Below are 27,400 nucleotides of genomic sequence, written 5' to 3'. Positions count from 1 at the left end.
AGAATTTTTTTAAATATACTAGGGTAGGTAATCATGAATTGAACCAAATTGCGGCTTTCTGAAGCAGCGGCACTTTTGATCGATTTTTTCATCCACATGGAAATAATTTACTACGGTAAGGTCTCACGTATATGAAAGCCACGGGTATTAGCTTTCCGTAAAGTGGCAAAAAGTTAACATTTGCACCAAATTTCATTGAGAAATTCAATTATTTGTCAATAGTGATTTTAATCTTAATTTGAACCATCGTAATCATGGTTTGAACCAATTTTAATCTAGGTTTGAACTACTGGCGGCAGCAGCTCGAGCAATTCATACAACAGCCAATTTAATGCTAAACAATCAAAAATCACTTGAATCTGCTAATTCTTATTACTATTTATCATTTGGCAGTGGAATCTCAGCTCAGAATGTTCAGAATTCTTCAAGAATTCGGAAACTAAATCAGGTATTTTCCACCCCTCAAGAGTAAACAAAGCAACCACTAGCGCAGTCTGTCGGCCAACACTGGAAGCTCGCCCCCGTTTACTAGTTCAAACCTAGATTACAAATGGTTCAATTCAAGATAACATTCTCCAAGCACAAATCACGTAAATTTGACAATTTTATGAAAAATAATTCGAAATATTATTCGGTTGGTCGATTCTACGATAAATAAGCTTTCATTTGACGTGTTCACTTATTGCGTGTGATACAATGCATGAGCTGTACGAGTGCACCGAAAATGTGCTTTCTCTGGGGAGAAATGGGTGGAATCTCAGTGATTTTTCAATTGCCTGTTTTCCATGTCAAAAACCGCATTTTTCAATGATTTAAAGTCCATGTTATCAGGTTATATTACGGAAAGCTGTTTACCATCTTTTTGGGACAATATTTGCCTAAAAAATACGTCGTTTTAATGAATTTCGAAATGGTTCAAATTAAGATTACAATTTGACTAGTTCAAAGTTTGATTTCTTACCCTATACTATACTTTTAAGGAATGTGTGAAAAAAAGGTCGAAAACCAATACGTTCACATTTTGTCCCTGTCAACGTTTTGGCTAAGAAAGTTTTACGTATGACCATTGAACAAAAAATTAGACATACATTAAAACAAAAATGAAACTTGTACAATGTACGTATCCGTAAATTGTCATCTTCTTCTAACCGATGGTCCTTCTCCGTTTCAGATTCCAACTGGGCGCTACCGCTAGCGCTGGCAACCAACCTACACATCCCCTACCGGATCGTTCTGGGAGGCGACGAGCTCAAGCTGCCCGAGCGTGACATCAACGGACGGGGTGAGTGGTTTTTATTTGCATTCCTCGCGAAGGTCAACCTACTCCCAAGGCAAAATAAACCATTCCTATTTTATTTTATTAATTTTTCTTCACATCCACGCGCACGCCTTCGGGGAGGAAGCGTGCCACTAATTGGGGACTGCGGCTCCTTTCGAGGAAAAAAATCATCGAATAGATTTATTTATGGAAAATCGGCTGATAAAAAATACAGCTCCGATACCAATTAAACAGAAATGCTGCATCGGAAACAGAATTCTGCAAAAGTTTCGATTTCATCGCGCCCCAGGCCGGAGGAGAGACTAAAATTTTTGACAGCTTTTCATTTCATCGTAAATCCCGTGCCGCTCGGTATGAACCAATTTCACACTTCATTAAGTTTATGATCGGTCTCCGTCTCCATCAACGACTGACTGACCGAGGCGAGGAAAACCTACCAAAAAAAAAGTATGAAAATGTTAATATTCGATTTATCCGAAAGTCATTAGGGCTCGGACGAACAAACTGCTGCCGGGTCGGGTGAATGATGGACGAAGCGTGAACGATTCAGAAATTATTACTCAAACTCAGTGCTCAGCGGGAATCGAGTTGTTCAAGCGGAACAATAATTGTGCCTCGGGAAACTGCAAACCGACGTTTCAATGGAAGCTGAACTTTTGTCTACCCTGTGGTTTTACATCCCTACTTGGATAATCTGCTTAGCGAGTTAGAATTTACTCACAGAACAAAGTTATCAACTGCTTGCCAACTCATCATTTTTGCAGCCTTTGGAAGGAGCGAAACATCATACAGACTTTTTATTATAGGTAATTTGCCAATTGTTGAACGGTTAGTACAGGCATTTTTATTTTCGTTTATTTTTCCGTTCATAATTCCAGTTGAAAAATATCCAGTGAATGTCTAGATCCACTCCTAAACCCCTCTGGAACGCCCTGAAATACTCCTGGGACCACCCAAACACTCTGAATCCCTCTGCAACACCTCTGGAACACCCCTGGAACACCCTTGAAACCCCATGACATGCACGGTTAGGTAAATTGGAAAAAAACTGGCAGTCATGCAAATATCGTAGGTTATGTCAGAGTTCAACAATTGGATCCTAGATGCAAAATGATAGTGTGATAAGAAACATATTTTTTAAATAAAATTATAATGACAATGTTATTTTAAGCAATGTTGAACTGTTAAGGACATCCTTCCAGTTTTTGTAACTTTGGTGTGACTTTCATATTTGTGGTCGATTTTCCAGCAAAACTTATTTTGTAATAGCAATTTCTTAAAACTAATCTTAAGAATTGTGCAGTTTTCGTGTCTTCAGCGGTATAAAATTTGCAATCAATATTTTTGACGTAAAATATGTATAATTTTGTAACTTAACCCGTTAACGCCCAAGGGGTCTCACAATTCAAATCTTTGAATAAATGTATTATCAAAGGTCAAGTTCCAATTAAATAAGCATGATTCGACGAAAAAAATGGAAGTCTATGGTGTAGTTCCAAAAAAAATCTTCATTGTAGGTCCTCAATATCTGATAATTTTCTCGAGCTCTATTTTAGCAAAACTTCTACGCAATCGTTATATTCTGTTCCGTATAGATACAATACAGCACCAAACAAGTGAGAGAGATGATAACCACTCAAAAAGAATAGAGAAAGGACTTTTAAATTGGGGCAGAAATATAACCCGATAAACGCCCAAAAGTATGCAATGCATGGTCCTTGTAATTTCATGTAGTTTTGACTGCAGTGTTCTACATTTCTCAAATTTATTTTTTTGTAACAAATCAAAAAAAGAGTGCTAACTATGTGTAGCATAGCCAAACGTTAAAATACTGTAGAAGTTAGATTTTACACAGATAATGATTTCTAATAAAGTAATTGAGTTTTTTCTTTAGTACCCCACAAACTCTCTTTACGTACTCTTCATACATAAACTTTTCAGAAATGTTGCATTATAAAGAAAATGGTGTTAAGTACTGTTCCTTTTAATTTGTATGCTTTGACAGATAGTATTTCGACCTCAACTATAAGGTCGTCTTCAGTGTCTCGTACTTACAGGTATTCCACTTACACGCCCAGGTTCACCATCATTCCATGTTTCGATATAAAATTTCAACCAGATATACTCTACACGGCCTCTCCATTTATGTTTGTACTAATCCATAATTTTTTATTCGTGAACAACATGTGGGTTTTATGGTGCTAGTCTGGGCACTATCAATGTTACATCGAAAAGATGTCTTTCGGCTACATGAAAAATGATAAACCACCCAAAAATTCAATTTTATTCGGTCTACCAATTGCAATTAAGAGTTACGTACAAAAGTCTGAAAAACATAACGCTTGGGGGAAGAACATTTCCGGTAGAAATTCCTGAAGGAATCCCGAAAGGATTTACTGAAGGAATTCTGAGAGGCATATCTGGTAGAATTGTGAGGGAATCTCAGCTGAGAGCTTGATAGGAATCCCTGAAATAATCACAGGAGAAATCCCGGGAGGAATTGCTGTATAAATTCTGAGCAAGGATCCCGGCTCGTAGAAAGAATTCCATTAGGATTCTCTGAATATGTTTCGACAGAAAACTTTGAAAGTATACTACAATGAATCTGTGAAGTAATTCCAGCAGAAATCCATGAAAGAACGGTGGTTAAAATTTCTGAAAGAATCCTTTCAGAATATTCTAAAGCAATTCTGGCAGAAATCTCTGAAGCTTTTCGTGTGGAATCCTGTGAAGAATACCTGATGGAATCCTTAGAGAGATGATCATGATTCCTGATGACTTGTGGTCTTGCCGGTGCCGGTGCTGAGCAGATATTCCTGTAAGAACCATAGAAGATGTCTCTATGATCTAAAATTGCCTAAAAAAAGTCTCGGGAGACATCTACATTTTTTCATATTTTTTTCGGGAGGAATCACTTAAAGAGTCACAGTAGGAATCCGGGAAGGAATCTCTGAAAGAATTCTAACACAAATCCCTGAAGGAATGCAGAAAAGAATAACTAAAAGAAACCTTTCAAGATTTTCCAAAGCAACCCTTGTAAAAATACCTGAATAGAACTCCGTAGCAATACGTACAGCAATCTCGGAAGCAATATCTGAAGGAATCCTGGGAATAAACCTGGAAAGAATTCCTGAAGGTATCTCGAAAAAAAAAATCCTCAGCTCATCTAATCTCACCTCAATTCTTCACCCCACTCTCTAGCCTCTACCTTACTGTCTTCTTTGCCCTCTATTCCAACCCTCTATCCTACGCTCTATCATAACCTTCAACCCTACCATCTGCCATACCCTCTACCCTATACTCTACCATAACCACTGCATTATCCTTTACCGTATCCTCTAGTATATATTGTGTTTAATCGTACCGTCTACCCTACACTCTACCCTAACCTTTTTCCCACCCTCAACCCTACTCTCTATCCTACCCACTTCCCTACCGTCTACCCTATCCTCTACCCTAACCTTCTACTCCACTCCCTCTACTGTATCCTTCACGCAAACCCTCTACCAGACCGCCTTCTCTACCGTTTACCCTACCCACTACCAGTGTTGGTAAACTCACACTCAAAGCTTGCTCATGAACCGCTCCTGCGTGAGCAAACTCGCACGCGATTCTGAATCGTTTTCTCACGCGCGAGAATTTCATGCAAAATCTCGCTCTCACGAGTCAAGCGTCGAAATCTCGTTTGCTTGTAAAACGAATTCAAATCAATTTTAACGGCATTCAATGTTGTTGTACGCTAGATTTGCTTTTGTTCTATCATACAATCGTAAAAACTTTGATTTAAATATCAAGAGCACCAAGAAATAAAGCAATGAGTGAAATTATGTGTCAACTCATGCATGATTTTTTCGGCGGTGAGTTTGGCGAGTCAAGAATCGCGCGTGAAACAACTCAACCATGAGATTTGAGAATTTGAGTTTTTACCAACAAGCCTGATCGATAGATACCCATATTGCATGGTATCATAGCTCAAACTCTCATTCCGTGGCCGCCATTTTGGATATGGTCCGCCATCTTAGATTTAAAAATGGCGTTAAATATCGACTTTTGACTTCTACTCATCAAGCCCGATCGATAGACACCCATATTGCATAGTATCCGAAGCAGCATTGCCGTTAAAAAGCATATATTCTGGAGTTTTGACCACCATCTTGGAACCTAAGCCGCCATCTTGAATTCCAAAAACTCAACTACCACATCCACATCCTAAGGAATGTGTATGCCAAATTTGATTGAAATTGCTTGACGCATTCCAGAGTTATGCCGGTACATTGATACATAATATACATACGTACATACATATCAACATACAAATGATCCACGTGTTCCGGGGATATATAGCAGTTGACCAAACAGGGAATCGCATTGCAAGATTTCAAGCGACCCGCACCTAGGAATGAATCTAGGGGGTTTGAAAATGCTTGATAGTAAACTGAGCCTGTTGAGTACCTGGGCATTCCTCACAGTAATTTGTCCTTTGCTGCGTTATTCAGGCCAGAAAATCGCCTCTGCATATCTATAGCCATTGCGAACATGTCAGGGCTCGCCTCGTTGGCCGTCCTAATGGCTTTTGCCGGGATACCATCCGGACCCGAAGCCTTGTTCCATTTAAAAACTTCGCTATTGCGATAAGCTCGTCAATCGTCACTGGGGCAACCTCGCTTTGACTGGTTTGGTAAGGAGCCCGTGGTCGTATATCGTGGCGCGGGAGCAACGCGTCTACGATCTTTTGCAGCATCTCGGGAGATGCGTTCTTGGGGTGCTGGCGTGCTCTTAGCTTTGGCCATGCTTACCCTGTATTACCCTGTCATTCTTCAATGTTGAACTGAGTTTCTACGATGGCCTTGGAGGGCCGCGTTGATTTGTCTTCACGTAACTTTTCTATACTTTAGATGAAGAATAATAGCTTGAGCATGAGCTTGATTGATCGCCCGCGTAGATGCTACTCCAGCATCGCCATACCAGCTACAGGGGATACTAGCTGTAGCTTTTCGAAACGGGCATTAAATATTCTCAGAAAATATAGCGATTTCATTTATTCTATGTTTTTTCGGTAAATTTATCTATTTTTCATATGCATCTCATTACTTTTTCAATTCAATGTCGGCCATTTGGTTGCTTCCTTCGAAACATAAATATATTCAAGTCAATTCGAGGAAATTTAAATGAACTATAATTACTATCTCGAATTTTGAAACGATTATGAAGTTTTGGATAAATTGGTGTTATGTTAGGAAAATAATTTCATAGTTATAATTTTCTTTCGTCAAAAGTTTTTAATATCTCATTATATAAGTTATAAATGATCAAAATTTCATTGCATTCGGTTCATTGAATCCAAAGATATAACAGCTCAAAGTTGGCTATCGGATAATTATACCCTTTTCTAGAATCTTTCTTGCTTCGTGTAGAATTGCCCGATTTTTTCACAATTTGGATCGTTTATAGACAACTAGTTGATGAACTCACAGTGAAAATTTGAGAATATTTGATGCCCTTTTCGAAAGGTTACAGCTAGTTGATTTTTTTTTGAAAAATGAAAATTTTACCTGTCCTAGTTATTTTGAGTATCCCCTGTACAACCACACAAGGAAGCAATGAGATATCTGCCGAGGATTAACGGTCATCTTCAGTGTGTGAGCGTTGGTGATCTTCTAGTTTAGGCGACAACGGCGCCTGCCACGGCAAGTTGCTGGTCAATGTGGGGAAGGGGAAGAAAATGATTATTGCAATCATTTTTTCCACATCAGACCGAATATACCTCTGCGTCTGCACAAATTCATGCGAATGTCGGAGTGTTGGTAGGATATGGTTGGCGGAGGGCTCACATATTGGTGCGTGGATGCCAGGCGTAAGGTGATAGAATTATGTGTTTTATTATTCTGAAGATGTGTGGCACAGTTCCCATGATTGCATAACTAGTAGGTTATCTGACAGATGTTGTGCAGTGAAGGTTGGAAGCAAGGGAAATGGATTTTTGTCAACCCATTTCTGGCTCTAACAATGGCTTTGAACATACATATGAGTACACATGAGTTGTGTATGTAGAGAGGAGGGAGAAAGTATTTAGAAAGATACAAAGTAGTAGGGAAAGGGTCGGACCAGGGATTGAACCCAGGACCTTCTGCATACGAGTCAGAAGTGGTAGCCGTTAGACCACTTGAGGCCTTTTGAACTCCATCCACACACCTCACCACCACTAACAGAAAGCGCAAACATCAAGCTTTTCGTTAATGGTGGTGAGATGCGTGGGTGGATCCCAGAAGGCCCTATAGACGAGTGCACCGAGGAACAGAATTCATCGCGGTCTGAAAATTTTGACACTAGAGCGGGGCCATTCCCAATCAGAATTATTTAATTCTGATTGGAAATCGGGCACTTCTGATTGGAAGCGACCCCGCACTAGTGTCAAAATTCTCGGACCGCGATTAATTCAGTTCATCGGTGCACTCGTCTATGTCGACAGAAACGTGTTTGTTTACGCAATGTTGATGCGGGCTTTTCAATAGTTGGTCTCCATTTGATACCTATATAAGTTTATAAAAGTAGTACGTTAGTACCTGTGAGAAGACATTGCAAACCATCTACCTCTTTTAAGGTAGACACTACAGTAACCAGGGGACCATGTTTCGCGACATCTCGCTGCTGCATTCTCAGCCCTTCGACAAAAACTACACGGTATATCAGATTTGTGGTTTTTTTAAGACATGTTGCCAGTGCGAAGCAACGATTGAAGCTTGAATTTCAGCGATACGGTTCGCTACGAAGGTTTTCCAAGTCGGTAGATGTAGTTTCATCCACTGAAGAACGATTGTTCAGTCGAACCAGAAAAAGCTTTCAGCAAACACCATGTCCAACGAGCCGATAATCTTCTCGTACAGATGAGAGGCATGGAGAGCTGCGCACAGCTCAAGACGCGGGATGCTAAGCGATTTTAGTCACACTTATTAGACTTTGAAGCCAGGAGACTCACTTGGACATGTCCATTAGCATGGGACTAAAATAAAATTCTCGCCCCTCAGTCGACTTTTTGATTCCATTTAGGTCAGCGCAATCGGTGAAACTATAATTTAACGCAAGCGTTTCAAAGTATACATAGGATTTACTGTGGGAAAAGTTATACTTTCAGAAGAGAAAAAATCCTAGAGGTCGCACTTTGTCTCCTTAACTCAAATCAATCAAAGTTTCCTGCAGAAAAAATCATTTATGTATCATTCCTTCAAAGACCGCAAAACGATTGGATGCTTGTGAAAAAAGTTACAGCGGCCATTCGCACGTTGCAGACTCGCTCGTTGCAACCCTTTTTATTTGCAAGTCCGATAATTGCAAAATTTAACAAGTTTTTGCAACTAAAAAGCAATCAAGTGTCAAATTCGTGCTGTCAGTTATGCTGTCAGTGCATTTCGATTATAAACATTATGCAACTCAAATGAGTTGCATTATGAACATTATACAACTATTTTTCATAATGAAACTCATGTCAGTTGAATCATGTTCGAAAAAATTTTCCATTATGATACCAAAATGAGTTTGATAAAACCAGGGTTCCTGATTTTCACTTTTCATCTTCTTCCACATTCGAATACAGTCAGCAGCGAACGGTTGTCGCTTTAGTTTGTGTGTTTGCTTGTCAGCAACGACAGCAAACACCGGCGAACTGTGGGAAGCCATACATGGAATTTAAACATTCGTTCACATTCGCATCGCAAGCGATGGAGAGGTGATGCGATTCGTGAGTGATATTGCGCGTACGAATATTTGAAGTTTTCAAAAAATGTTTATTGTTTTCTTTGCTAATCTAGCATTTCAACAACAATACACTAAAAATGATTCAACAACAATGCACTAAAAATGTTCGAATAACGTCATGTGAAATAGTTTTAAGAACCACCTCTGTAGCTTTCCCAGGCGAACCCCTCTGGCTCGTCCTGTTTTTCACGACCTGGGATGAACCTGCATACGGCAGAAAATCCCAGAATAAAAAAGAAGAAGAAAAAACTAAAAATCTATGCATTATATGCAGAAATTCTCTTCTAGTTATGATAATAGCCGCTTCGATCGCTCCACCAGGATTCGTCACCATTTGCCATTCATTCATTCGCTTGCGATCCAAACTGCGACGATCGGCAACGAATATGCATTTCAAGCAGCATGCGCTTCGCTTGCGCTTCCCACTGATGATGGGGTTGCGTGTTTGATCACGACAATCCGTTTGCTGCATCTTTCTCGATTCGCTTCTGCAAAGAGGAGTGAATATGAATGGAGTGAGGCGAATATACCGATCCTTGGATAAAACATAAATTTTAATACTGATTTGCATAAAATTATTTAATTAGTATTTTGATGCTTTCTCAGGGGCCGTATTTCAGAGATGATTGTGTCCCGAGCAGCTCGGGAGTTAGACCTGCCAATACGGGCAATGAATTTGATCACCATTTATGGAAACGAAATCCATTTTTCTGTAGCAGAAAACTGCCATAGAATTCTCTGAAGTGGTCGATCTGTGGGATTCATCGAGACTTGGCGGTACATTTTTTTTTTCGATATCTGCCACCAGTGCAATTGGAAACATCCGAAGTCGGGGGATGAGGCTAAGAAGTTCGTCCTGTACGACTAGTCCGACGAGAAGAGAATCATTGGGGGAGTATCCGGAACTTATCTTGGCGGAGCCGTCGAATACCACTCTCACCTTCGTGGTGCTGCTCGATTCCTTCAATACGGGGTGGTGTGGGAGATAAAAATAAAATGATGGAACTCTAGTTGAAATTACTCTTCATCATTAGAAACTGGAGTCATGTGGCCGAGAGCGAAGTATTTGCTGAGGAAATCATGGTACTTAATCCTCATATTTTCATCCTTCGCCAGCTTCAGCTCTCGCCACTTCGGCCTACGAAAAGCAGACAACTTCGACGATCCTAGCATTCGATCGTGCTTGGAGTGCTTCGGGCGACGTAGCGGTCGCTCGGGTCACGAGAAACTGTTTCGCGATAGTAGTCCTCGCTCTTCTACTCATCAACGGAATAGTCCGACCCATTTAGTCAGGTCGATCAGGCGGAAACGTCCATTTCAGAACGAATAGGAATGCGAAGTGCCGATGATCATATCCACCTTTCTGCAAGTCAGGATCGGCGAAGGCAAAGTTTCGGGGATGTTTCACCGGGAGGTGAAGATGCTGAAGGCGTATCATTTGTAACTCTTCGCAGTATCGAGTACTCCAAGGATCCCGACGCGAGACCTGATTTCTGCTCGTACTTCATGCTTGGCATTCGTAATAGTGCAGTCTACTCCTGCTATTGGAACATTAACCGTTTTCCGAGAAAGGTGGAGCACCTAGTATAGGCGTTCGCTAATTGCGTTCGGTTGGGATCCTGTATCCAACAGGGCAAAGGGCTACGTGTTCTTGTCTGTATGTAGATATCGACGATTATGAGCACCGCTGTGGTCAACAATACGCTGGCATTGAACGATTTGACGATGGAGACGACCTCGGGTATCTGGATTGCGGAAACAGCTGTCACCACGGCTGCTGGAGTAGGCGAAGTATTTTCGCTTCCTGCTTCGGGAGTGGATTTCTCAATCCCTGCAGATCCGGGATGAATAATGGAGTGATGTCGTCTCGAGCGATGCTTGCAGCTGAACTTTGAATGGCAGTTGCGAGCAAAGTGCGAGCAAAGCCGTTGAAAACGGTACAATCGAAAATTGAGTGCCTCTGTTCCTCGCACGCATGCCACGTCCGGCAAGGTTTTCGATTAAACCTCGGTGGCAGCGTTAGCAGGGATGCCATATATACAGATTTATCTGTATTATACAGATTTTTGAGCATCGGTACAGATAGCGTTTATATGAAATACAGATTTTCCATTTGTATGGGAAACAGATTTTCCACCCCAATTTTGTATGGGATACAGATTTTTGAACAAGTGATACAGAAAATCATCTGGCATCTCTGAGCGTTAGAGCTCAATCTTGGCTGGTTCGGCTTTTTCTGGGCTGACGGGTGACTAAATTACTTGTTCTGCGGGCGATTGATCAAAATGAAAAAAAAAGTACTCTGGCCAAAAATTTAAAAAAAAAATCCTTTCCTCCTCATTGGGAGCCTATCTGCCAAACCAATCCTTTGCACTAGTTGCATTTTAAAGTACAGCTGATCTCACGATATTGAACAAGGAACTACGGGCGGTTGGTCAATCATGCTAAAACTTCAACAGCTAAATATGAATAAATTGAGCTCGCAGACTGCCAAGATTCGGTGAGGCTCAACACAAATGAACCGCAAAACATCAAATGAAATTTACTTAGTTGATTTGTACACAAAGTTTGTTGATTAAAACCACTTGAAAAACGGCCCTGTCTACAACAGTTTTAAATGGCAGGATTATGAAGGTCAAGAGGCTTGCAGCACCCTTCCGTTTCGCTACCCCCTCCCCATGGAGAAGCCAACCAAAGCGCCATTGAAACGAACCGCTGGAAATGTTTCCCGGTTTTATCTGAACGTGCCTTTCTGCGACCGACTCGTCCGGCTGGCTTTTCAATTTATCAATGTTTCTGTTGCCAATTCCGAGGAAAGTCCTCATTGTTCAACAATTGATGTCGATTCAGAATAATTTGAGGTCATCACCATCGCGCCGTACCGCACCCGCATCCGCATTCGCTCGAGGAGAAGATAGAGCTCCGTTTCCCACGGACGAACGCGAGCAAGAGCTCTGCTGCTCATCGAAAGGATAATTTATTCAAAGGGTGTTCAACACCGCGCGAAGGCGGACGTGCCTTCGGCGGAAAAACACTTTGTCGGTAGATTTCGACACCGTAGCATCAATGATGATAATCACTAATGAAGTGACTGATTTGCGGATTGTTGGGGCTGCGCTGCGCATATCGGTTGAAAAAATCTGCGGGAAAAGTTCCAAGTTCGCACGACTTTGCAACCGATTTGTACAAACAGAAAGTTTGTACGCCTTCCTATTTGAGAGCTAGTGACAATTCAAAGTGCTAACAAATCAAGAATAAGTGATTTTCACGACCAGCCCGAAGGAACCAAGGAACGTTCAACTAGAATAAGTCTCGCAAGAACACCAAGAGGCACGTTTGCAGAAAAAAAAACTTTCCCCATTGAAAACATCTGTTTCCTACTAAGGCAAAATATCACGTTTCTTTGGCAGACATTATGCAACTCAGTGCTATATAGTACACTGTTGAGTGATTTAATTGAGTTGAAAACAAGTCTTCGCACTTTTTCTCTAGCATGAGCAAAATTTCACGAAACGAGAAAGTGGATATTGTTTTACTGTTGCTGTATTAAAATTCCAAAATGAAGATGAGTAGGTATCCCAAGAGCTATCTCGGTTGAATCTTGTCCAGATTATATACCTAGTTGAAAACATTAGGAGAACTTCCTTTTGCGGGCTCTTCTTTAACCCTTAAAGGGATACCTTCATGGCCTCAGTTTCGTCACCTCGCTGAGTGTGTTTCATCAAAGACGAGCTCTGAAAGGCGCCTGGGGTCCAATGGACCCCAGGTATCCCTTTTAGGGTTAATATCCATAACGAGGATAGGAAAGGATAGCGATGATTGTATATCGACGTACTCAATGGCAGGCCAGTAGCTTACCATCGTCCTCATAGATTTAAAAAAAGTGGGATAAAGAAGAGAGGTTGCCCTGCATTCACCATTAGCGAGTACTTACCTTACCGATCAGGCTAAGGCCTGAGGAACCTCTGCTGTACATAGTAGCCATCTCCATTCCACTCGGTCCATGGCTGTTTGTCCCCAGTTCCGCACTCTGCGTAGGGTCCGCAGATCGTCCTCCACTTAGTCGACCCACCTAGCTCGCTGCGCACCACGTCTTCTTGTTCCGGTCGGATGACTCTCGAGAACCATTTTATTCGGGTTGCTATCCGACATCCTGATGACGTGACCCGCCCACCGTAGCCTCCCGATTTTCGCGGTATGGACGATGGTTGGTTCTCTTAACAGCTGATGCAGCTCGTGGTTCATTCGCCTTCTCGAAGTCCCATCTTCCATCTGCACTCCGCCGTAGATGGTACGCAACACCTTCCGTTCGAAAACTCCAAGGGCGCGTTGGTCCTCTGCACGTAGGGTCAATGTTTCGTGCCCATAGAGGACTACCGGTCTAATCAGCGTTTTGTAGATAGTTAACTCCGTGTAACGGCGAACTTTATTCGATCGTAGAGTTCTGCGGAGTCCAAAGTAAGTTCCATTTCCTGCCACAATGCGTCTCTGAATTTCTCTGCTGGTATCGTTGTCGGCGGTCACCAGTGAACCCAAGTACACGAATTCTTCAACCGCCTCGATTTCATCACAGTCGATAGAAATTCGGGGTGGTGGGCACGATGATTCCTCCCTGGAGCCCTTTGCCATTATGTACTTTATCTTCTACACATTAATGACTAATCCAATTCGCCTGCCGTCGCTCTTTAGTCGGATGTACGTTTCCGCCATCATCGTCTCAAATTTACGAGCAATAATATCAATATCATCAGCGAAACCAAGAAGCTGAACGGAACGGACTTCGTGAAAATCGTTCCACTCGTGTTTATCCCCGCTCTCCTAATTACACCCTCTAAACAGCAAACACGAAAGACCATTACCTTGCCGTAATCCTCTGCGAGATTCGAAGGAACTCGAGAGTGTCCCTGATACTCGAACTACGCACATCACTCGATCCATCATCGCCTTGATCAATAGTATCAGTTTATCCGGGAATCCGTATTCGTGCATAATCTGCCATAGCTGTTCTCGATCGATTGTATCATACGCCGATTTAAAATCGATGAACAAGTGATGTGTGGGCACGTTGTATTCGCGGCATTTCTGCAACACCTGGCGGGTGGCGAACATCTGGCCCGTTGTAGCGCGTTCACTCATGAATCCAGCCTGATATTGTCCCACGAACTCTCTTGCAATTGGTGACAGACGACGGCATAAAATATGAGAGAATACCGTGTAGGCAGCGCTCAGTACTGTGATCGCGCGATAGTTCCCGCAATCCAACTTGTCGACCTTTTTGTAGATGGGACACACGATACCTTCCATTCATTCCTCCGACAATACTTCCTCCTCCCAAATCTTGGTAATGGCCCAGTGTAGTGCTCTCACCAGTGCTTCTCCACCGTAATTTAGAAGCTCGCTTGATAGTTGATCTGCTCCAGAACCTTTTTTGACCGTAGTTTATTACTGCACCCCGTATTAGGCACAACTTCCTCTGTACTGATGATGGGCTTTCGTATTTTACGACTCACATTGTTGTCAGCCGTCAGTAAGGATCCGAGGTAGATAAATTCCTCCACCACCTATACCGATACCAGGTATCTCCGTCTTCAGGGATGGGAACACTCACTTTCAAAGAGTTACACTCACTTGCTATTTTCTCAGCTCAGAAGCGTGCAATCAAGAAACGATGTATGGACGACTTTTGCCTTGTAGTTTTGTCTAAAATTTTGCCAAATAGAGTAGAGTTCGCACACGAGTCCCAAAGTCGTGACAGAGCTGTGAAAGCGACTCTCCACAAGGTGAGTGTAATTTACATTCACCTCGTGGAGAGTTGCCTTTGCTATTCCCTCACGACTTCGGTATACGTGTGCGACCCCTACTCTATTCCGCAAAGTTTTAGACACAACCACAAGGCAAAAGTCGTCCATACATCGTTTTTTGACTGCACGCTTCTGAGCTGGAAAAATAGAAAGTGAGTGTAACTCTTTGCAAGTGAGTGTTCCCATCCTTGGTAACGTTACTTCCTAAACGAATCCTTTCGTGTTGGGTGACTACTAGCATGTACTTTGTTTTACACAGGTGCACAGTTGTACAACCGTTCCAAATGTCCTGTCGATAATATCCATGTCGTCCGCAAAGTGCACAAATTGACCGGCTGTTGAGTCTGGTACGTCGCATTACACCTTCTAGAGCGACGTTGAAGAATAGGCATGAGAGTCCATTGGATTGTCGCAGTCCCCAGCGAGATCCAAATGAACTTGGTAGTTCTCACGTAACCTTACGCAACTGTGCACACTGTTCATCTTTGCTTGGAAAGCCCTTTTCGTCCATGATTTTCCATGGTCCATTGTCGACCGGCCTTCGATGAAGCCGGTTTGATAACTTCCCACGAACTCATTCATTTTAGGTGACATACGACGGAAGACGATCTTGGATAGCACTTTGTAGATCGTTTACTCCGTTTTTCCTCCATTCTCAATTTCACCCCCTTCCCCTTTGCCTCAACAAACTCTTCCTAGGGGATGTCTCAAATTTGTGTTGCCTAATATATGTTTATGAAGTGGAGTAACAGATTATCCAGTTCATAATCGCTAAATGGTTTAACATCAATAGTGGGTGTTTCATGGGATTCGATTGGGATGAAAGAAACTGATTGATCTTGGATATTATCATGAATTATTAATTTGTTCGTTATCATTGAGGGTGGAAAGAATTACTTGATGTTGGGTTTGAAGCTGTGATTGCATTATTTATGTAAACAATTGGTATTATCATATTATCTCCTCATGATTTTTACATTTCATTCGCATGAACTTGGAAGTGAAAAAGAACAGTAGGCCTTGCCGTGGCCGGTCGAGTTTTGCCTTGCTTGTCATTTTTTTTTTCGAGTTCCGATTTCTTTTTGTTTCGCGTTATGAACGGTGATTGGGCTGATGCTATGCCTTCCGGATCGTTCGCTTGTGAGTCCGCCGGATGTTAAACCGCGTGTTCCGAATACTTTCCGTTACGTTCTGTGCTATGCATGGCAGCATTTTCAAGTGGCTGGTGACGTTACCGCTAGTGATTTCGGCCACCAGTACTACGCCACCCGGGAAGTCAGTGTTGTTTTGTAGAAAGGAAACGTTTCAAGTTTTGTTCGACTGAGGCTTCTTGTGATATATGTGTGAAAATGTTACTTATTTGAAAGAAAAACAAAAGAAAGTGTTGTTTTACGACTACCGTTAAATGAAGATGGGGAAGATTGAAGTTTGCACCTGCTGAATTAAGGATTCGTCTTTCAATGCTGCGGCTGTGTTTCATCGTCGAAACTTGGTGAGAATGTTCCTTTTGTCATATTACTTTCTGCTATGCAAGCCCGTTCACAAGGGGTGGGTTTTGGGGGTTAAACCCCTCTCATTATCGACGCTTCATACACTAGGCGCCCCTCCGCCTTTTGCCGAAATCGGGAAAAACCCCTCCCTTGGCACCACTTCTGTGCACGAGCCTGCTGCTATGTACCCAATTCTGTGCGATAAATGCAATTTCAAATAGCTGTAAGCTGACTTTATTAGTTTTACACATTAGTTTTTATCGAGTTTGGCTGATGCTTTTCAAGTCAAGCAGTTGCAGGAGACTTAACTTGGTGAGCTCGTCCCAATCAAACGCCTTTGTGTATATTTCAAAATAACTACACCAAATTAATTTCATAACAATTCAGTCCCATAATTTAATCATACCCGACCTTTCCCGTACCAAAATCCCTTCTCTTTTCTATTTACGAGAGCGTCGGTGAGTCGCTGGCATCTCGATAAATAGATATCAGCCCTTCCCTATTATCACTTCCCTATTATCCCTTCCCATCCACATAACGTGTTTCTTATCGTTTCAGAGAGCGATCAATGGCGCTTTAGCCTAGGCTTGTTAGCCAGGACACATGGTCCAAATGCCTGTGCCCCATCCCGGAAGCAAAAAGGCCCATGGAGTGACAAATTTCTAAGCTATGTCACTCCCAACGTTGGTGTTAAAAAAAAATCACTTACACTCACATCAACACATCTACATGATCAACTCAAATACACTTACACAATCTGAATCTTGCCGCATCACTCGCTTATAGTGAATCCCCAATCAACCCATTCCTAATATCCAAATCCTTGACACCTATGGGGGCGCCGGTGAGTCGCTGGCCTTTCATAAAGTAGGTGTCATATCATCACATCCTTTCCTTTCCTCGTAACGGAGAAGATGGGCGTGGCCGGCAGTGGAAGTTCTTATGTCTTTTTTACTTCAACCTCTGATTGGATAGCTGTTTCTTCCTAAACAGCATTCCATAAGCAATTAGAATAGGAGTATTAAAGTTTTAACATGACAACTTTCAGTATGCAATCTACGAATTACTCCGTTACAACGCAACGCAACGCAACGCAACGCATTCGCATGAACTTGGAAGCGAGTCAAAGAACCTTCACTGATATAGCACAGACAAACAGACGTATCACTTGGAACAAAGTGCGATTAAAATCGTCGTCACAAAAGCTTAATCGCCCAATGCTTATTATGCTATATGTCGCAAACCCACAGAGTAGATTATTATTATTATTAATATTTATTAAAGACACTTTACCACTTATGTGGCATTCGTGTCTGGATAAACACTGAGTAGATGGCGGTAGCGAGGAAGCATCAAACAGGAGCAAAAACGATGCGAGCGCCATGAGCGAGAGATTTGCGGACTACAGGATATTTAATAGTCCGTTAAAAAGGAGAACGATGGGAAGTGGGTAGAGTGTGACGTCTGTTTGTCTGTGGATGCAGAGTTATTGTTACATCTACTTATTCCTGTGGATTCTTAATTGCAAAATTGAAAAAAAAAAATACAAACAAACAATAATTAAACTGATTGGTGTTGCCATTATATATTATAATACTATAATATACAGTGTATCAAACAATTGTCCGTACAGCAATTTTTTGGCCAATTCAAATGTGCATAACTTTTGTATACGTTTTTTTTAGCCAAATTCAAATGTGCATAACTTTTTTATACGTTAATCAAAAACGCTGAAAATTTGACCAATCATTAATCATATATCAAAACTCCATTGGTAAATTTATGAGCGAGATCGAAAAAGTTTTCTGAAAGTTGTGGAACTTACAAGATTTTTGAACACATTTTTAAAACATTATATCTCAGTATGTACACGATGAAACTTTTTCAATTTCTTTTGTGTTACAGCTGATACCTAAGGCTTTCATATGCAGCTACTTTTGAGGTTTTATATTCAGTACAAAAAATATGGAAAATATGCTTATGTAGTTGACGATGTTTGAAAATTTACCATATTTTGCACATATAATCTGCCAAACGTTTTCCACCAATAAAAGTGCATTAACTGAACGAACAATACATAGGACCTACTTTTCATATGTAGTTTAGTAGGTCCTGTATAAAAATATTACATTAAGCGAATTTAAAAACGTTGATAACACTTGGCACTTTTATTGATCAAAATTCGATAAATTTCCTAATGACACTCTGAACATATACAGATTTTTCATATTTTTTGTAGTGAATATGAAACCTCAAACGAAGCTGCATAAAGCCTTGGGTATAAGCTGTATCACAGAAAAAAAATGAAAAGGTTTCATCGAGTACATATTGAGATATAATGTTTTAAAAATTTGTTCAAAAATTTTATAAGTTTTACTAAAAGTTCTATAACTTTCAGAAAACTTATTCGATCTCGCTCAAAATTTTACCAATGGAGCTTTGATATATGGTGCATGATTGATCAGAATTTCAGCATATATGATTCATGTATAAAAAAGTTATGATCAATTGAATGAAAAATTATTTTGACCAAAAAATTGCTGTATGGACAATTGTTTGATACACTGTAATATGTAGCCACGAAATAAACGCATTCACGATTACCACACGCAGAAAAATGATGCTTGTTTGAAATAATAAAACGCATGGTTGATTTTCAAACTGGGAATTACCTATTCCTAAGTTATATTTCTTTGTTCTTACTTAGTGTTTATCGATAAAAACAACCAATTACCATCATTCTATATAACGTTAGAAACTTCATTTGTGTCTACAAAATGAGGGCCACAAACATGACCCGGAAGCACTCACACATCTTTAAAATTCTTACCCCAATATCGCCACAACGAGGAAGGTGTTGCAAATCCATCACCGCAACTTCCAAGTGCAGTTTCGGCCGTGAAGGATAACGCGCAAGTACTCAAGATAGCATTCACAAAAAGTTGGTCGGTTTCGCCTTTTTGTATTTTTTTTTTATTTGTTCACCTTTCCATCCGCTTGCCGAGCGTCTAAAAATAGATTTCCGAGCTGCTGCAGGAACTGTCGTCACCAACACAATCACATTCCGGCTTTGTTAGTTGGAAAAGTGCAGTTGTTTAAAACAATCCATTATTTTATGTTGAAACTACAAAATCTTTGTTTGTTATAACAAACTGTCAAAAATTCCGATAAATGAAAATATTTGATGATGATTAACCTGGGCTTGTTAGGGGAATATCTGTAAATAAAAAGAAAATCGCGTTAAGTACTGTGTTTGCGCACATAGAGCGTTCCGGAGGTCCGCGGTGATATAATCACTAACGAAAATACTTTATTTCGCGGGTCGAACGAAAACACTTTATTAAGAGAAACAAACGTAGTTCCGATCGCGGCGGAGGTATATTTCTTACTACTAATGTTTATCTTTCTGCTGCCTCTGTCCCGCAGAGATGGACAGAGAGCGAGCCGATCGTGAAGCGATCGGTGCCCACAAGCCTATTGTATTTATTTGTACGCACAACAGTGTGCGGCGATCAGCTGTACCTGCACTGATAGTGGTTAGAGAGTGAGTGACCACGCACTAGGGTGACACTCGAAACATTATTCAAAATGCTAACTGTTGGCGCAGACATAGCCGGCCGCCTTGAAAACTACGGATTTCAAAATGTGTACCTAATTCGCTATTCTAATTCACTTCAATTGAATTCAACGGTACAGATGCTGCTCTTCATCGGTTCCGGTTTCGGTGGAGTTGACATGGGATGTTGCCGGACCGCTTCTTCGGTCGCCGTGCGCTACACGGCATTCGACAGTTCCTCCTGACTTCGATCTCCTTCGGACTCTTCGTGCGAGGGCTTCATGGGATTCTTCTCTTTGACGTTGCTTGACGACTGGGACTGGATGGTACGGTGCGGGACGGGTTGATCTTCGGATTCCTGGTACATCGATTAACGACGCACTTCTTCAGGGATGTCTTGCGGTCGTCCTCGACCGCGGGGGGAGGGGATCTTCACGCGTTGCAGCAGATGAGAAGGTGCTTTTTAAACTGGATTTATGAACAATAAAAAGACTTGCCTGGAACGGAGGCCCTTGCGGCCTCCGCAGCCGCTACTAGCGGCGGTCACGATGCCCAACGGATGCAAAAAACGGATGCCAAATCGACTGCCGAGGGTCTTCTGACGGTTGCGGTGAGCTCCTACCGCTTCGAGGGTGCTACGATCCGGTGGTCACAGTGCCGATCGTGGAGTTAGTCAAACTTCAACAGACGCTAGGGATTGCTGGATCATCGGAGGGTGTCAGGTTGTACCTCGACGAGACGAAATGAAAAATCTTCGGTTGAGTCGATGGACCCAGAAACAAACGGAATGCTCCACTACTAGGGGAGCCTCAATTGGACGGACGGACTTCACAGGACTTCAACAGCTACCATCACCAACGCATGCGGATACCTCAAACTTGGAGACAAGATCTTGGACTGGTTGACTTCGGAGGGTGGAATGTCCCGGGGACCCGGGACCGGGTAGAACAGCGGCTATGGGGTATGAAACTTCGATTACTTTTTGGAATTTCTGATAAATATACAAACTTACTGGAGTGCGGAGGCCACAAGGGACCTCCGCGGGTGCCGAAGCACCACCGGTGGAGGCGAGTTATGCCCCTTCGTTGGAAGACTCTAGGTTGTCCCTGATCGGGATCATGCAAGTCTTCGAGATTAGTCTCCGAAAGACCCCAGTGCTGATCTGCACTTCTACCACTCGGATGTTTCCGTCCGAGCCTCGGAAAACCTCAGTGACACGGCTGAGGTTCCACTTCAACGACGGAAGCCGTTCGCCTATCAACAAGACCATTGTCCCAACTACGATGTTGTCACGTTGTTGCCTTGTCCACTTTGTCCGGATGTGCAAGTCGAAGAGGTACAGCATAGTCCGCTTCTTCCGTACCTTAACCACGAGGCAGACGAAGACTGCTACACAGCATTTTGCGGGAGGACCACGGGACTTCGGATAGGAAACCTGGAACGGACCGCAGTAATTCGCTCCAACCTTGAGGAATAACAGTGCCGGATTCACTCTCTCCGGCGGCATTAATTGTTCCTGGCATCGTGGTCTCATTCGGAAGCATGTGACACACACGTGGAGGACCTTCCGTGCGAGCTTCCGGATGTTCAGTATCCAGAACCTCTCTCTGGCGCATACGATGACTACCTGCTGCCCGGAATGGAGCATCTTCAGATGGTAGTGGTGGATAATCATCGAGGCGAGCGGATGACGGTGGTCGATAATCGTCGGGTGCTTCCGGTCTTCTGAAACTGGTGCGTTCCGTAGCCGGCCGCCAACGCGGAGTACTCCTTCTCGCAGCTTGGGGTTCAGAACCGATATTTTGGAAGAATCTTTCACCTGATCCTCCCGGGACAAACTTGCTATCTCCTGCGGGAAGCATTCCTCTTGAGACAGACGAACCAACTGTAGCAGCGCGTCCTCATTCTCCTGCGAGCTGATGTACCCGGTCTTCCTGGAATTGCGGTTCACTCTCTGCGAGTTGTGCCTGAATCGACATATCCAAGTGTGTGGTGTTAAAAGATAATATCGGCAACTCTGTCAGTAATGCCTGTTACGCCTCTATGTTATACTGTTATACCGCATAGGGCGACTGCTAACAGTTCATGCGTTACCACCTCGAGAATGGCACGCTCGATTGCGTGATGCGGAGCACCACTCAAGCCATCGCCACTTTCGTTGTCTAGCAGTGGTACGGGTAAGACCTGTTTGATAGTGCAGAACGTGTTGGGTGATTTCTCGCCATTTTGAGGTTACACATTTTGGCAATCCTGCCAGGCTGCTGATTTTCAGCAGATAAAGCAAGTATTTTTATTTTGAGAAATCACCCATCACGCAAAATTGTTGTGAATTTCTAGTGAAGTATCCTATCTTGTTGAGAATTCTTTTGGAAAGTGAAAGTGGTAGTTAAAAGGACGCCATTTGCAAATCTTCGCTTGTGGACTGCATAAAAGGTGAGTTTGCTTTTTGGAAAGGAAAAACGGTGTACAGCATTCACGTATCAGGAACCATCCGCGAAAACCGTGTTCGTTTTTCGGGGGCGGGCCATAATGGTCACGCAGGAATTAGCCGGCTTCGCACTAGAATGCCGTGCAGGATTCGGTTGATGGTGGGTCAATTTTTGCCCTGGATTTTGTCGGTAGCGGTTCGAGATGACCGCGAACTTTTCATTTGGTAGCCGACCAGATTGGTCGTGCAGGATTCTGTCAGTGGTTCGGGATAGCCGCGATCTTTTGAACTGGTAGCCGACCAGATTGGTCGTGCAGGATTTTGTCGGTAGCGGTTCGGGATAACCACGATATTTTGAATTGGTAGCCGGCCAGATTGGTCGTGCAGGATCTTGTCGGTAGTCGTTCGGAATAACCACGATCTTTTGAACTGGTAGCCGGCCAGATTGGTCGTGCAGGATCTTGTCGGTGCTTGTCGGTAGTCGTTCGGGATAACCGCGATCTTTTGAACTGGTAGCCGACTTGTTTGGTCGCGCAGGAATTTTCCCATGGTGGTCTTGCATGACGGGATCCAAAAATATGCTGGCAAATTTATACCGACCGTGATTTTCGGTGATACCCTAAAATGATGATAAAGGCAAAGTGACGTTAAACTCAAAGGGAATTGATTACAGCTTTGCATTTATTGCAGGTTTACGAATATTCTGAAGCAGGATTCACGATGTCTAGTGGAGGAAAATACGGGCGAGCCCCCACATACTCTGATGACTCGGAGGAGTACATCGATTGTTCGATCGATGATTCGAACGTGAAAGTTGAGCAGTCGGACGAAGAAACTTCTGACTCCATAAACGAAGTGCTGGAAAGTGAATCCGAAAACGATGAGCTTCCGAATGCCAATCGCCTTGTTACCGGAACAACAGAGAGCGGGGATCAATCAGCCCTACGGAACGAGAATCAAGACTACGTGCGAAGGGCGGAAGCACTGCGGGATCAACTGAATCAGTTGGTCGAGGAGCTAGGTACACGTCAACCTCTCGGCTCGACAAGTTCTGCGATTCATGATGACGATCGGAGTTGGAACACCGGATTTGATGCACCTGGTCCATCTACAAGTACTGGCAGCATGCGTTGGGATAACATACAGCCATTCCCGAACGATGTTCCCGCAAACAGAATGTGGGAACAATGGAACCGGTTCATCGACCGTTTTGAAATCGCCACATCAGTCTCCAACGTTTTCGATCCGGTTAAACGATCGCAAATTCTCTTTCTCTCAATGGGGGAAAAGTTGCAAAGGATAGTCCGTGCATCTAGACTTCGTCCAAGCCTTCGAGAGCCAAATTGCTACCAGCTCTTCGTCAAGAATATCGAGAACTACCTTCAATCGATGGTCGACATCACAGCGGAGCATAAAACGTTTTCCAATTTGCGCCAGGAACCGGACGAACCGATGATTACCTTTCACGCAAGACTGATGGAAAAAGTTCGTCTGTGCCGGTACAGCAGCACAGATGAGGACAGGTTCGTGCGTATGCAGCTTCTCAAGGGGATGCGTAACAAAGAACTTGCTAAAGCAGCAAGGACATTTGGATACGAAACAGCTTTCATCGTCCAATCGGCGACCCGTGAAGAAACGTTTGAAGCGGAGGTGACATCATCTGGGCCATCTCGAGCGTTTGCGGTAGTGCGACACCGTGAAATATCATCGTTCAGTGGGAGCAATCAAAGGAAACGTCGGTACAATTCATCTAATGATGGCCAAAATCAAGCTAAAAAACAAAGACGAGAAGATGAAAGTAAATATCGCGGAGGAGGTCGACGGTCCCGCTGTCCGAAATGCCACCGCATGTACCACAAATTTGGAACCTGTCCCGCGGAGAACCGGAAATGCAACGCCTGTGGAACTACTGGTCACTTTGCTGTAGCATGCCGAAGGGGCAGCAATCAGAGTGCTAACGCGGTTCAAACCCAGCATGATCACGTGCCAGGTTGGACGGATGAAGAGGATGAGAAAGAGAAAAAGGTAGATGAATAACTACATAAATGTCGATTTGATTTCTTGAAATATTTCGCTAATAAAGTTATTAATGAACTACTTTTTGTGAAAATCAACCGAGTTTGTTTTTATCTTATAGCAAATAAATGCTCTGTCGATCACGGACGTTCTTATCGATTGCCGAGTTGATTCATCGGACCCTATACAATTTCTGATAGATTCTGGAGCCGACGTGAATGTCATTTGTGGTGACGATTGGAACCATCTAAAGCGTCAACTCCTGGAAGGCCGGATCAAACTGGAGCGTATAAAGCTTACATCCCGGAACAGTGACCTTCGAGCATACGCTTCAAGTACACCTATGTCAGTAAAATGCGGGTTCAAAGCGGAAATCGCAGTAGTTGGTCACACGAAGCCATCGGTCATCGCCGAATTTCTAGTCGTTGCCGAAGGACGCCGTTCTTTACTATGGCGATCAACAGCGAGTGATTTGAAAATTCTACAGGTAGGCACGGCGGTCAACACCTGTGAAGCGACGAAAAACGGTAAACTTTTTCCAAAAGTGCCAGGAGTAATGATAAAATTCAGTGTGGATAAGTCTGTAACACCTGTGAAAAACGCATACTACAACGTTCCGGCTGCCTACAGGGACAGTGCACGAGCAAGGCTGCAGGACATGGAAGATCGAGGGATTATTGAACGTGTGTCAAAAGCCCCGAACTGGATAAGTGGCATGTCGGCTGTAGCCAAAGGGAAAGACGATTTTCGCCTTGTCGTCAACATGCGCGCACCCAACAAGGCAATCAAGAGAGAGTATTTTCGCTTACCATTGGTAGAAGAGATGAAAATTAAACTTCACGGATTAAAATTCTTCTCTAAACTCGACCTAACCAACGCGTTTTACCACCTGGAACTACAACGCCGATTCGAGAGATTTGACTACCTTCCTATCGGAGAACGGTATGTACAGGTTCACGCGGTTGATGTTTGGGGTGAACTGTGCCCCTGAAATTTTTCAGAGGGAGATGTGCCGAATTCTTGAAGCAGAAGAGAAAATAATTGTCTACATTGATGACGTGCTCATATTTGCGGATAATTTGGAGGAGCTCCGCGAAAGGGTGGCGAAAGTATTGTCGATCTTGAGGGCTCATAACTTGACCATCAACACAGCGAAATGTGAGTTCGATAAGACTAGAATTTGTTTCCTCGGACATGAGTTGGACGAAAACGGGTTCAATATTGAAGAAGCAAAGATCAGAGACATACGCCGATTCAGACGACCAACTACAGTCTCTGAACTCCCAAGTTTTTTGGGACTGGCTTCATTTGTTAGCCCATACATTGAAGGATTTGCTAACATAGCAGGACCATTGTGGGTGGCAACAAGTACAGATGGATGGACATGGGGCCCGGAGCAGGAAAATGCATTTCAACAGCTGAAGGAGCAAATTATTAAATGCACAACATCGCTTGGGTACTTCTCAGATGAACAAAAAACGATTCTATACACGGATGCATCACCAAATGCTCTCGGCGCAGTTCTTATCCAAGAGAAGAGCAATAAACCGCCTCGTGTGATAAGTTTTGCATCTAAAGCTCTGACGGCGACCGAGAAAAGATATCCACAAATTCAGCGCGAGGCATTGGCAACAGTGTGGGCAGTAGAACATTTTGCGTATTTTTTGCTTGGAAGACCATTCATACTCCGAACAGATGCTCAAGGTTACACTTTCATCCTAAACCGAACACGTGAAGACTCGAAACGTGCTTTAACCCGTGCAGATGGCTGGGCTCTTAGGCTCAGTCCATACAAGTTTGAAGTCGAATATGTGCGGGGGCGAGAAAACATAGCGGACCCGTCGTCCAGGCTGTATGAAGGCGAAGACGACCCTTTCGATGAAGAAATCAGCCCTTGGGAAATTGCTGCACTGGAAGCGAATCAGGTACACGTACAATTTTTGACAGAATGCGAAATCAAGGAAGCAACTGCGAAAGATTTGCAACTTCAGGAGGTATTATATATAAATTGCAGTTTGCACATTTTTTTCGCAGATTTGACTTTTTCCCCCTTTTACATTTGCAATAGGTAACGGACGCCCTGGAAACAGGTACTTGGCCAGGGCATCTGAAAAGGTTCGAAGCACTAAGCACTGACTTGGTATTTCGTGATGGAATGCTGATTAAGACCGGCTGTGCTGTTATCCCGGAGAATCTTCGTCAAAAGACACTTTCCATTGCGCATGAAGGACACCCATCAAAAGCAAAACTGAAAATCATTCTGAGAGAGCGCGTTTGGTGGCCTGGCATGGCAAAAGAAGCGGAAGCATGGGTGGATTCTTGCGCGGTGTGCGCAATGAACGGAAAACCTGAAAAAACCACTCCGATGAAGCGAGTTTTGGCACCAAAATCAGTGTGGGAAACAATCGCGGTAGATTTCAACGGACCATACATGAAATACGGGGGAGTTTCCATCCTGGTAATTGTCGACTATCGGTCACGGTATATCATCGCCAAACCGGTAAAATCTACCAGTTTTGAAAACACTAGGCGAGTGCTGGACGCTGTATTTGAGAAAGAAGGTTTTCCGCAAAGCATTAAGTCCGATAACGGCCCCCCATTTAACGGGGATGAGTATAAGCAATATTGCATCGAGCGCGGAATTAACGTTATTTTCTCCACCCCCCTACACCCACAACAGAACGGATTGGCTGAGAGCTGTATGAAGCTGGTCAACAAAGCCATGACGGCCGCAGCTTCTAGTGGGACGAATTACACTGAGGAACTTAACTCTGCAGTTCAAGCGTACAACGCTGGTGCCCACTCCATTATCAAGTTGCCCCCGGAAGAGGTTCTAATGGGGCGTAGGATAAGACGTGGTCTGCCTCTATTACGTCGAGGAAAGGTAGAGATTGATGACGAACTCTTGGACACCAGGGACAAGGAATCTAAGTTGAACTCCAAGGACCGGGAAGATCAAAGACGGGGAGCTCGTTTGTGCAGAATTAAACCTGGAGATACGGTTTTAGTTGAACGCCAGAGCCGTGCAAAAGCGGAGCCTCGATTTGATCCTCGGAGGTACACCGTTCGAGAAGAACA

At 43.2% G+C, this 27,400-nt stretch overlaps 1 protein-coding gene across 1 annotated transcript in view; it reads left to right on the top strand.

Moving 5' to 3' along the window:
- The window catches only part of LOC109400375 (uncharacterized), a 533,446-nt gene that overhangs the window by 335,738 nt on the left and 170,308 nt on the right, over positions 1-27,400 (top strand). Inside the window, 1 exon segment of the mRNA XM_062860635.1 lies at positions 1,172-1,282. Coding sequence (XP_062716619.1) covers positions 1,172-1,282 — 111 coding nt within the window.

Source organism: Aedes albopictus, chromosome 3 (genome assembly GCF_035046485.1).
Source record: "Aedes albopictus strain Foshan chromosome 3, AalbF5, whole genome shotgun sequence".
Taxonomy (NCBI): Eukaryota; Metazoa; Arthropoda; class Insecta; order Diptera; family Culicidae; genus Aedes; species Aedes albopictus.
Note: the sequence above shows the minus strand (reverse complement) of the source record. Positions and strands in the feature narration are given on the sequence as shown.